At 41.8% G+C, this 12507-nt stretch overlaps 2 protein-coding genes across 5 annotated transcripts in view; one reads left to right on the top strand and one right to left on the bottom strand.

Moving 5' to 3' along the window:
- The first annotated feature begins 122 nt into the window (after positions 1–122).
- Positions 123–4957, top strand: hspa13 (heat shock protein family A (Hsp70) member 13). Its single transcript, XM_086164005.1, has 5 exons — positions 123–292; positions 368–708; positions 2011–2224; positions 2478–2645; positions 3599–4957. Exons 1-5 carry the CDS (start codon positions 268–270, stop codon positions 4177–4179), a joined length of 1329 nt encoding a protein of 442 aa, XP_086020131.1. The 5' UTR covers positions 123–267; the 3' UTR covers positions 4180–4957.
- A 723-nt stretch (positions 4958–5680) lies between these two features.
- Positions 5681–12507, bottom strand: part of gdpd5b (glycerophosphodiester phosphodiesterase domain containing 5b) — a 39034-nt gene continuing 32207 nt past the window's right edge. The window contains exons 10-17 of one of the 4 annotated variants that reach the window (XM_086164001.1): positions 12248–12398; positions 11333–11554; positions 10989–11146; positions 10661–10808; positions 9775–9857; positions 9113–9127; positions 7550–7662; positions 5681–6965 (exon numbers count right to left, since the gene is read on the bottom strand). In XM_086164001.1, the coding sequence (XP_086020127.1) occupies positions 6874–6965; positions 7550–7662; positions 9113–9127; positions 9775–9857; positions 10661–10808; positions 10989–11146; positions 11333–11554; positions 12248–12398 (982 nt within the window). In that variant the 3' untranslated portion in view covers positions 5681–6873. Of the gene's footprint in view, positions 6966–7187; positions 7390–7549; positions 7663–9112; positions 9128–9774; positions 9858–10660; positions 10809–10988; positions 11147–11332; positions 11555–12247; positions 12399–12507 lie in introns of those variants that run through there. The other 3 variants (XM_086164003.1, XM_086164002.1, XM_086164004.1) reach the window with 3 other exon arrangements.

Below are 12507 nucleotides of genomic sequence, written 5' to 3'. Positions count from 1 at the left end.
ATATGTCACGATCGGGCACTACGTCACTAACCGCAGTTGACGCTGGGAGTTGTAGTACACCGCCATCTTGGGGGTAGCCTGGAGAATAAATAGATAAAGGTTTCAACTACATTACCCAGGATCCAGACGAAACCATATTACGCTAACGTGTATTTTGTCGGTCTCAGCTGTCAAAGGAGAGACACCTCATCATTTAGCCGGTATTTTACATTTTTGACGACATTTTGTAAATGCGCAGGTGCTGTTTGACATCGCGACGAAACAACAATGGCGGGAGAAATTTCCATGATTGGTAAGTTGTTCTAGGAATGTATTCCCTCGGCTAGCACCCCCGTTAACTGCTTGCTAACCCAAATTTACGCTCAAGGTTCGGTAATTCTGGCCCTCTTCCTGGCTGGTTATCTGGGCCAACAGTACCTACCGCCGCCCAAACCCAAAGTTATAGGCCTGGATTTGGGTACTACCTTCTGCTCCGTGGGGGTCTTCCATCCGGGGAGCGGAGAGGTGGAGGTGATAGCCGACGAGGAAGGCAGGAAGAGCATCCCCAGCGCCGTCTCCTTCACCAAAACCGCGGTGCTGGCAGGGCACGAAGCCGTGGACCTCGCAGACATTAACCCCCAGAACACCATTTATGATGCCAAGAGGTTCATTGGAAAGATATTCGACCCGGAGCTCCTGCAGCAGGAGAGCAGTCGGTACCCGTTCAAGGTGGGTAATGCAGGTGTTGATGCCATGCAGATCTCCTTGAATATCGCGATAATTTAGCATTGCCAGCACTCTTATCCAGCTACGAACATCATCCGCAGAGAATCTTGATTGTGATACTTAATCTAAGGAAGTAAATTGCAGGTTGATTATTTAAACAATATCATATTGATTGTTTCGACAACACAATAGACATTGATATCCCTAAATTTACCCAAACATGATTTGGTTCACTACAGGAGGCTGCAACCCCATATTGAATGAACAAGGCCAATTTAATACCCTTAGGTACGAATAAAAAAATATACAGCTGTGAAGCAATTATTGACAATTTAACTGGGAAAAAATGTAAACTCAGGTAAATAAAAATAGCTTACTGGAATGCAGTATGGGCTTCAAAACAAATGACAGGTGACATTTCTGACAGGTGCTTTGATTGCCATGAATTAGAGATCTAATGATCAATGGAATGATCACTTTTGGTGTTTGATTAAGATACAGAGAAGATATTCAATAGAACATGACAACTACAGCAAATATGTTTGATTTCATAAGTACTTGTAACCGGCTCAAGTACTGACTTGGTTCCTGAATTGCTGATAAATTCAGAAATGTATTTGATTTTTAAAATGTATTTATTTGTTTATTTATTTATTTTGTAATTGATCAAGAATGGTTTAGTGCGACCTCTAAGTGGTATCATTTAAACACACGCACACACACACACACACACACACACACACACACACACACACACACACACACACAGCAGTATGCATTCAAAATATACATAAAAATTCAAGTGTTTTTTTTTTTTTTTTTTTATACAAGTCTTACTGGTACTTGTCCACACTGTACAAGGCTGTACTTCTCCCTGGTGGACTGTAGAAAATCCTTACTCTGTCTTCATTGATCTTTTAATGCAATATTTATCAATGCAAATAGTACGTTTATCTTCAGGTTTTACTCCATCATGGAGTTGTCTGCTATTTGACCTGTTTTTATTAAATAGTATTTTAGGTATAACTCAAATACTAGTCCAGCTGGCTTCGTATTTCTGTTTCTTAGCATTTTGCAGGCACATGTTCATAGGGGATAGGAAACAAATATTAAAAATTATATATTAAGGAGTTTATTTATACACTGGAGTCCAATATTGACATTTCATAAAAAGGCACTGATTTTTTCCTACTTGTATGCCAGGGGACTAATAATGAAATTATTGGCATAACTGATGAGTCATTGTAACTGTGGCTCATTCAATATTTTATCCTGTTGTGTAATTCCTTTTCGCCTCTCTGTCAGGTGATAAACAACAACGGAAGTGCTGAGTTCCTAATCACCACCAATCACACATTCACGGTTAGCCCCGAGTTTGTTGGCTCCAGACTGCTGCTGAAGATGAGGAGGATGGCTGAGCGACAGCTCGGCGTTCCTGTTGAGAAAGCAGTCATCTCAGTGCCCGCTGAGTTTGATGAGAGGCAGAGGAACTACACCATCAGAGCGGCCAACCAAGCTGGTGAGTTGTTGCTCGTTTTACAATGAGTGTCAAGTGGGTTTAAAGTTCCAACTCTTCAAATTCTTTTAGAAAACTTCTTGTCGTTCAAAAATAATTCACCATGACCTGGATGACTGAGAACCTCTACAGTCATGTTTAGATTCTTTATTCCACAAAACCACTGACAAGACAAGGGATGCGTCCTGCATCAGTAAGAGTTGGAGTAACTAATTTCTCGTGTTTGTGTCTGTGTGCGGGGTGGGGGGGTTGGTAGGCTTGGACATCCTGCGTGTAATCAATGAGCCCACAGCTGCAGCCATGGCGTATGGCCTTCATAAAGTGGAGGTGTTCAATGTCCTGGTGGTGGATCTCGGAGGAGGAACCCTTGACGTGTCTCTGCTCAACAAGCAGGGAGGCATGTTCCTCACCAGGGCCATGGCAGGTAACGGTTCTCACTACTTAAAATATGGGAAGTGTTGCAAGGTTTGACAGGGATAAAAAAAAGATTTTGATTTGATCAAAATGCTATTTTGTAGAAGAGGCATCAAAAATTAAAGCTGTTGATTAAATTTACAGCTGAATGATGAAAGAGAAGTAGGTTAGACTGGTATAGGCAAGCTTTGAGACTGAGATGTGATGTAGGTGTGACAGAGAAGTTCAAGGAGGAGGTAGACTACATCAGGGCCACTGCTGAGCCCTGTCTTGTTTGCAGTGGTGATGGACAGGCTGGCAGATGAGGTCAGACAGGAATTTCCATGGACCGTGATGTTTGCAGATGACATTGTGATCTGTAGTGCGAGCAGGGAGCAGGTGGAGGAAAATTTCTAGGTGAAAGAATGACATGGAAAGGTTTGCCGCAGAGAGTGGAGGATTTTAAGTACCTCGGGTCAAAGTTCCGAAGCTATGGATGGTGGGGAAAAGTAGGTTAGAACGGGTGGAGAAATGTGTCAGGGGTAATGTTGGATAAAAGAATATCAGACAGAATGAAAGAGAAGCGTACAAGACAGTTGTGAGACCAGTGAAAATGTTGAGGTTCTTTTGGGGAGTGATGAGAATCAATAGGATCAGGAATGAGTCCATCAGAGGGATGGCACATGATAGATGTTTTGGAGAGAACGCCAGAGAAGCCTGGTTTGGTCATGCACAGAGGAGGGATAGTGAATTTATTGGTAGAAGGTTGCTGGGGTTGGAACTGCCAGGCAGAAACGTCTAGAGGAAGACAAAAGAAAAAAATTATGGCTGTAATGAAAGAGGACATGAAGTTAGTTGGTTTGAGAGAAAATTATACAGAGAAAAGGGTCAGATGAATGAGGTTGATTTGCTGTTGCGACCCCTTGATGGCGTAGCCAAAAGCAAAAGAAGTTGATTTATATAAATTCATTCATTTTTCTGCAGGAAACAACAAACTTGGAGGACAGGACTTCAGCCAGAGGTTGCTCCAGCACACAGTGGAGCGAGTGCGCCAGAAGCTGGGCTTCAAAGTCACGCTTAAAGAAGACATCCATAATCTTCGCCAGGCCGTAGAGGCCGCCAAGATCAATCTCACTCTCGAAAACACTGTCACCATCAGCGTACCCCTGCACCTTGATTCTCAGAATAGTTCTGAGCTCACAGAGGTACTTACCCCGAAGCCAGTCCTTTTCCAGGAGGTGGTCACCCGCCAGCTGTTTGAGGATCTAAATGAGGACCTTTTCCTGAAGATTCTGGCTCCTGTCAAGACGGTCCTAGCGGAGGGCAACCTGGAGAAAGAGGACGTTGACGAGATAGTTCTTGTGGGGGGCTCCACAAGGATACCACGGATCAGGCAGATAATCAGCGACTTCTTTGGGAAGGAGCCCAACACGTCGGTTGACCCTGACCTGGCTGTGGTCACAGGGGTCGCCATCCAGGCCGGCATCATGGGCGGCTCCTGGCCCTTACAAGTCAGCGCAATAGAACTTCCCAACAGACGCCTTCACAAGACGAACTTCATGTAATATTCACCAGCTTTAGCAACCAACTGATCCCCTTTCAAGCCCCCCTAATTTAATAACTGCTGTGTCGAGAAAGGGCCCCGGCACAAGGCAATACTGCAAGAGGTTCGGTGACGTCTTCGAACTCAGTCTTCTCTGAACTGTCCAACGATCCTTTCGCCCTGAAGTTGTATTGCTTCCATGGCACAAATAAGCAGGACTGTGAATGATGGGCCTCCAATCCTTTTGGCAATGAGTCACTCTAGTATTTAAAAAGGTTCATTTTCAGGGAACGGCCTCTTCATTCTTAACAAGGCATCTTCAGCTATTAATTTATTACTGTTAACTGTATGTATGTCTGTGAGTATGCGTGAGCGCCGGTGCTCAAAAGACCGTTTCGTTTGTACTTTTCACAACCTCGTCTGATTGTACTTTTTCCAGAAAGCTGCTGTATTGTTTCCCCAGACATGTGGCACGTGTGTGTCAGCACCAACACGAATTGACGTAGAGATGTGGATATGTGTGGTTTCAACAGGATCATTGCAATACTTGCACCAGAGTGCTCTTGCAAGTCATAGACGTCCACAGGTGCTGGAGAAAGCCTTAATGTTGACACTGTACTGTAATGCTTTATTAATGGTTTAATTCTTCACCTCAGAGAAATGGGGTCTCAGGAGAGTGAGCTGCATCAGATTCATCTCAAACATCAAGTTCCTACTAAGTTGAAATGGCCAATGAATTAGTCAAAACTGGATTTCACTATACTTTCTAAAAGATATAAAAGTGTGCTGATGTCGCAAGACTTATAGTGAGACTGCAGATTTATTTCCATGGTGCCCTGCTGCAGCCCCCAAAGCTCAGTGTTGCACTTTGACTTCCTCCTTTCGTCCCAGAGTAGAAGTTTTACTTCTCGGAAGAGGAACCAAAAGCTTTTGCTTCGAGGTGCCTTTTGTGTTTCCTATCAACAAAGACGTTTCCAGGCTGGCATTAGATTCTTAATGGACTATTGTATGTGGAAGGTCAAGTGAATTTAATACAGGTTTATTGAAATTAAAAAGAGAAAAAGCTCTGTTCACCTTTTCAGAGAGCATGGATCTACAAACATTGATTCACATTTGTTCAGAACTTTCAATTTGTGTTGGACATCTAAAATCTGTCACTGCACCTACATTCCATTGAAAATGTCTTAAGTTTGTTTTTGACCCTTTTTTTATTTCCTTTTCTTTCAAATTTAATATTTATATAAAAAACAATTACTCTATTTTTGTATGCAACTTAATCATCATTCCTAGCATCGGAAATTACAAAAATAATGTACGTCTCAATTATCCTTGCATTAAAGTTATTGCGATATGTATACAGTTTTTGAAGACTCATTTAACAATTCAGTATACTGCGTCTACCTTGGTAAATAACATTTATATTTGCATGATGTTATCCATATTACAACAAATATATAAGTTGATCTAATTATCAAATGATCTAGCCTTTAGAATTTAATTACACAAACACACCAACCGAGAGGTCCAGTGGAGGATTTTTTATTTCAACTTCAGAGCACAGAAAATACCCGAAGAAACAAAAATGCAAAAAGCAACATTGCTGACCCTGTGCTGCCAGTAGCTTCCCCGTAGGTTGATGTAGGGCTTTATTTTCACATTTACCACCCACTTCATACATGTTTACGTCTTTACACTGACATGAAGATGTTTGTTGTTTGTCTAAAAACTAAGATACCACAGATTTAACTGGAATTTGTAAATCAGAAGTGGAACAATTGTCCATTAATATTGGACTATTGCTATAGGTTACTAAATTTTCTAACTTTTCTCTAAATAATGTCTCTCGCTGGGAGCAGCTCACATGTGTGGTCACCTCTTACATCGCCTAGTACACAAGGTGAAAAAAAACATGCACAATACACCAACACGCATCATTTAAAAAAAACAAAAAATAAAATAAAAACAGATCCATTCACATTAACCATAAAAAGAGCACAGGTCATCTTTCACCAGTTTTCCTGGTGTCACTGGGAGCACAGCTCACACAATTTAATCATTTGCTTATCAATGTTACATGCACCAGTCAAAAAAAGGTCAGGGGTCCACGCCCCCAAATTAATGATCATACATATATTATGTGAATATTTCACTCAGAGAAGGCAGGACTTCTGTAAACAGCATATGTTTGTCTTTGTTGTGTGTTGTTTTTTTCTTTCTAAAATATAAATATTAATACTATTAAGAACAACAGCACAGCTGTGTGTGCGGACACAAGGCCAGAAGATAGGAGCCGTAAGCGTTTCATCTCGTGTTGCATCGAAGCCTTATTTAAAAGAGGAAAAAAAAAGGCATTCCTTAGCTGAGCCAAAAACATTGACAGCGCTGAAAATGATGATAATGATTTGGAAACTAGCTTATGTTTAAGACTTTGGACACTTGTGTTTAAAAAAAAAAAAAAAAAAAAAAAAAAAGCCAGGAGGCCATAGATTAACTGAACAGTTGTTTCCATCCTTAAAAAGTGCTTGTAGTCCAAAGTGGTAGTATGTTTACAGTATAGATATGTTTTTTTTTTTTTCTAGTGACACACTTATCTACAGAATTTGCCCGAAGCAAGTGGGTGGTTGGTTGCTCCGTCAGAGACATGAGTCAGACGGCCGCTTCACGGCGGTAAAAACAAAGATGTCTTGTTACGGCAGAGTCTCCCGGGCTCAGTGGCTCACTGGTTGACACCCTGGTTGGTATAGTAGTCGTAGTGGTAACCATTGTCTACATAGAGCTCGTCGGCGCCGCCAACTCCATTCCTCACCTCTAGAGAGAGCCAAAGGACAATTGAAAAAGGAAAAACATCAGCGATGGTGTTGGGTGAGGGTGCTGCATTTTAAATGGACATATTGAGTCAGTATCAAAAACACTTGACTGATAAAATGAAGCTTTGTCACGGCTTCCAGACTTACCTTTGACCTCCAGTACCTTCAGTACCAGAGGCTGCCTAGACAGACTGGGGTGTCTCCGTTGGGGGAGGGAAGGGAAGGGTGGGTCGTTTGGGTTTCGAGGAAGACGGGTGGATTGGGGGTGGGTGGGTGGGTGGGGGGGAGAAGAGGGCTGAGCAGTAGCAGGTAACAGGTGATGCAATGGAAGAGAGAAAGGAGTCACTGATGGCGAAGGACATGGAGAGAGGATGGTGCACATCACACACGAAGGATGATGGAGGCAGGCGGCTACTGGGGTTGACCTTCAACATGGATGACAGTGAGAGTAGGAGGAGGAGGAGCCAGGACATTCACAGAGAGATGCATGCTGGGATGGAGTGACATGCCAACATGGCTGGTGTCTTTGTCACATAAAAGGTTAATGAGAGGAACTCATTTAGAAGGTCGATGCCAGGATCTTACCGGCAAAGATTAGCTTCTCCTTCATGACGTTGAGGTCTCGGCTGGACCTCCTGACGGCGGCACTCAGCATGATCTGCTCAGGGTTGTAGCTGCGCATACCGCTAGTGCGATACCTGGGGAGGTCACACGGCAGGTCAGAAATCACCGAAAGACAGTGAGAACATTAGACGACCTACTGCTGCCTCTGCTCTGTGTGTGTGTGTGTGAGTGTGTGTGTGTGGAGCCCAGAGTCGGGTTTCAGTTAACAGATAGATTGTGGCTCTTCAGCAGTGAGTCGTCTTTGCGAGCCAACTGATGTACATTCAGGGAACAATTTGTCTAATGGGATTTCTTTTGGGATACAGATTCTTTGATTAAACAGCGGTTTGATTTGGGGATTTGATCACAGATCCAATTTCTACAGTTGAACATGACAGTGTAGCTGTTTGAGAGGACCACTTGAACCATTTTAGACAGGATACCCTTTACAGAGGAATAATAACCATAAAAGTCGCTGCAATTCTCAGCGTATCAGCTGTTTTTAGAGAAACTATTGTGTTTTTCTTTTAGCAATCTGATGTGAAGATGATGCTGAAGAACGGGACAAATAAATGCTATCAGGACTTATTTCACTTAATATCCAAAATGCAGGATTAATGAAAGTTCAGTCACACGAAACATTTTCAAAACTTGGATTTTTAGAACTTCATCGGAGCTGAGGGACTAACACTCACTGACCCCAAGAAATTAATCGAGATTGGCTTCAACGTTTGGTTTACTGTTGATTTTGAAATGATGAGTCACGCTAATTTGTCAACTTTCTGCCAAAGGAAAAAACAAAATAAAAGATAGTTCCCATTCTGACAGCCAGTAACAAGACAAAAACCCTGTGTGTGACTGGTGCAGAGTGAAAGTCCACTGAATCATGCTGCAGTTACAGAATGGAGCAAAAATAATGCTTGGCCAATTCGGCCATTAATTGTTCGTTGAGCAACGCAGAAGTATCAACTTGAGTCAGTTTCCGCTGATTCATACTTCTCAACCTTTAAAAGGAATGTCTTGAGACATTTAAAATTAAATTGTCTTGAGAGGATATGTCATATTATAACACAGCTGGCACTCGGAGGCATTTGGAGCGGATATGAAAACGAGTTCGGCAGCATCGACACGTATCGCTCCGAGGATTAAACGTCTATGTAGCTGCTACTTTAGACATCTAGTGGCATTGCATGTAAATTGTCATAAGTGAATCAACGACGTAAATGTTTAACACTGAAGCATTTAGTTCCTCAGCTGGGATTTAGGTGTGGTTAATTGTCCAGAGGGAATAGGGGAGAAGTGGCAGCAGTGCAGTTCAACATATCAGGCAAGATGGAGAAAAATCAGAGCGATCATTTATGTTTGGATGGACAGAGAAAAACAGATGATGGCAGATGTATTATAAAGAGGACAAAAGAGAGAAGGAATGGCATAAAAGAGTTGAAAGGTTAGAAGATGCCTTGAGGAAAAAGAAGGATGGATATTGATAGTGAAAGACAGGTGAAAGGAGAGGAGATTGCAGACCAGAAGAGGTGACCCAGTTACCTGATCATGTGATAGCTGAGAGAAGATGCCAGAATGCAGCAGAGAAGAGCATGCACATCAGGCAGAGGAGAGGGGACGAGGAAGAGGAGGAAGGTTAAAAAAGGACAAAAGAAGGCAGGGAGACAAGAGAGGTCAGTTTAGAAGCGAGCAGAAGCAACCCGGGAGCTTGGCTAACAGAGCAAAGCCGCACTGGGCACAAAGAAAAAAGAAAAATCTTCTTTGCTCTCTCTCAAAAGGGTCAGCAGGAGGCAACATCCGTAACATCTTGGATTAATTTAGTCAAACAGCAGTTTGTGTTAACCCAAGTGTGATGTAAGAGAGAAGAGGGAATTATGATTATAAAGCTAAAATATTCTCTCACAAATTGTTTCAGTGATGTGTTTTTGTTTCAAGCTTTTATGAATGGTCCATAAACAATATGAAGATGGAGTAACATTACTATTTCTGTGCGGTTATTTAAGTGGTGTGTCCAAGGTTAGCAGATAACAAGATATCAAATTAAAAAAAAAACAAATGAAGGGTATTTGCAACCACAGATTAGTGATGTGTGCAAAACACACAAACACTTTAGGAAAAAAAAAAAAAAAAAATCCTAAACATTAACCCATTTGTAAACACTTCCTGACAGGATTGGAGTTGCATCACAGAATCACTGGACTTACTTCTGGAAAATAAATATTGCAGTCACCACAGCAAAGGAGACGATGTCTGCAGACACCCACATCAGGAGGTATTCATCTGGTTTCTAATAATGACAAATACACACACGCACCACGCACACAGTTATTGTGGTTCCTTCAATTTAAAAAAAAAAAAAAAATCAAAAACACTAGGGGGCACCCTAAATCCATAATGCAATTCCTTCAGCACAATAATGCCATGACATAATCTGAATCTTATAATTTTGACTTCATTATTAAAGAACATTTTATATGTAATATCAGCCAAACCCGAATAGCAATATGGTTATGCAGTTATCGTTGCCAGGAAAACTAGAGACAATGCCATGGCAGCTTGAGACTACCGGAAAATCCAGCAGGGGTTAACAGGCAAGTCAACATGTTCTCATGCAGGGTTCCCTTATGGTGCCACAGACAGGAAGGCCAAGCTGGTGTGTGGCGCCAACGAAGTACATGAAAAAGACACCGCGATGGTACGACTTGGGATCCGAGGCTCACGGGCAGGATTCAGGAACGACTCCTTCTAAGACCGCTATAATATTTCTTGACTTTCAGTATTATTGCATTGGGACCACAGGCAGAGAAAAGTGGCAACGGGTGTTCATCGTGGGAAATAAATAGACTTTATGAGTCCACTGGAAGCTTATATCCCTTGCTGATATGTATATTGCCTATTAAAGTCAACCTCAAAGTCTGCGGAGAAGAGCACAACGTGAAAGTAGGGCTTCGCAAACAACAAAATGAGCAACTAGCTGAAATCTCTTTCGGAGGTCTCTAGCCGTCAAAATGACTTATCAGGAGGGAGAGAAACGAGACCTCATAGAGAAGCTAAAAATGACATTGCAGAGACTCAAAAGTGGGTCCTTACCATGAGCCAGATTGGATAAGGCACCTTTTTGAGAATATGTGGGGCCTCAGACGACACGGCAGACACCTCGCTGCACCAGAGCACGGAATACAGCCACGGCTCGTTGACGTTGTAGAGGGTGAGGGGAATTTTTCTCTGGAAATATTCCCTATTTAAAAAAAATAAAATAAATAAATAAAAATCACATAGTCATATTCATCAATATAAAATCATTGGTCAAGGTGAGAACTGGCAAACACCCTAAACCTGTTTCTGTTTCTTGACAAATTGACGGATGTGCCTGCGTGTGCGTATGTGTGTGTGTGTGTGTGTGTGTGTGTGTTCCAACCTGATTTCCTGCGTGCTGGCTTGATTGTATCGAAGCAGCAGCCTGCTGATGCCGAACTCTCTCAGATTTTCGGGAGTCCGTTTCTCCAGAGACGTCTGAATCAGACCTGGGGCGAGCTGTCTCACTTGAGCTCTGTGGTCATCAGGGGTCCACATCACCTACAAATACAAGTTGTGTTGACCTCTTTTATGTATGCTTGTATTAAACACACAGAAAACTTGTCATTGATTTAGACTATCTGTGTTAGGTAGCTGTGTTACATGAAAAATGTACTTAAAAAAAAAAAAAAAAAAAAAAAAAAAAGCTTTTTGGGACAGTTGAATAATTTTGCCTGAGCCACTTGCCAGGTTCTGAGGAATCCCTGATTGCAGAATAACTTGAAGTGTATCATTGATCCAGCTGTGGTGGCAGGGATGCTCCAGTGGGGGTCTTCTCAGTCGGATCAACACTGTGCTGTTATGATAGATTGCCAGCTTAAGAAGCTGCTCTAGGTTGCACACACTCTGGTTGGAAATGATCTTCCTCTCCTGTGATGACAGGGACTGCGCTGTCCAGAAGGGGTCGTTCTGAGGCATTGAGGGTAAAAGAAACACGGTTTCATAAAGCTGGAAAAAGAAACCTTCATTCAACCATAAACATTCTGTGTTTAAAATAAATGTACACATTTTATGTATGGTACTCGGACAATGCCAAAAAAATTGACTTTTTTTTTTTTTTTTTAGCTTCTTATTCCGTCAGGGGTTTATGATGCTTGTCAGTTTCAGAGACACATTATCTGTTGAAATGTAATATTCAGAATGAGAACACATTTGCTAATATAGTTGCCATCTAGTCAGATTATGACACTGAACTGTTTTGACAAACAGAAGAAGTAGTTGGACCATAAACTAGTCCGCATGCAAAAAAGCAATATCTCTACAGCTGAATCTGAATCACAGTTTGGCAAGCAGTTTACACCTTCAATTAGTAACCAAACCATTACCTGAATACAATAAAAATCTTATTTAGAGAGTGATGAAAAAGCACAAACCTCTTAATATCAACTGTATCAGTGGGTAAAAAGAGTACAACACAGACTGATTGCCAATTTGTTTGCCAAAACCATATAATCCACTGTGTAAATTGTGACTACTTTAATGATCAACTGTATCACATTAGAATCCATAAAAGGAGGACAATGTTGATTACGCTGCAATTTTAATTATAAGATGATAATTATTTGCTGGAAGGCTTAATGGGTAGGCGGTCTATATTCCAACCTTGATGAACCACTGTCCCGCATTGAGCTGCTGCAGGTCGGTCCAATTGAAGAGTGAAGCGTCCTCCATCTGCCTGTCCGGGTAAACTTTGTCCACATCGGTGGTCCTCCGCAGGGTGTGGTCATGCATCAGGAAAGGTATTCCGTCAATACTGGTGATTAAAGTAGTATGAGAAATTAAGGATATATGTAAGTTGCAGCCAAAGAACACAGTTATTATCATTAGATAATAACTACTAATATCATTGATTATTATAAATT

This window comes from Fistularia commersonii, chromosome 18 (genome assembly GCF_037954325.1).
Source record: "Fistularia commersonii isolate RoL2024-O1a breed Wild chromosome 18, RoL_Fcom_v1.0, whole genome shotgun sequence".
NCBI lineage: Eukaryota > Metazoa > Chordata > Actinopteri > Syngnathiformes > Fistulariidae > Fistularia > Fistularia commersonii.
The sequence above is the reverse complement of the archived record's forward strand: the minus strand, read 5'-3'. Positions and strand labels throughout refer to the sequence as shown.

Coding starts and splice junctions, on each gene's coding strand:
- hspa13 (XM_086164005.1), top strand. CDS start 268: ATGGCGGGAGAAATTTCCATGATTG. Junction 709..2,010: donor GCAGTCGGTACCCGTTCAAG/GTGGGTAATGCA, acceptor CCTCTCTGTCAG/GTGATAAACAACAACGGAAG. Junction 2,225..2,477: donor CAGAGCGGCCAACCAAGCTG/GTGAGTTGTTGC, acceptor GGGGGTTGGTAG/GCTTGGACATCCTGCGTGTA.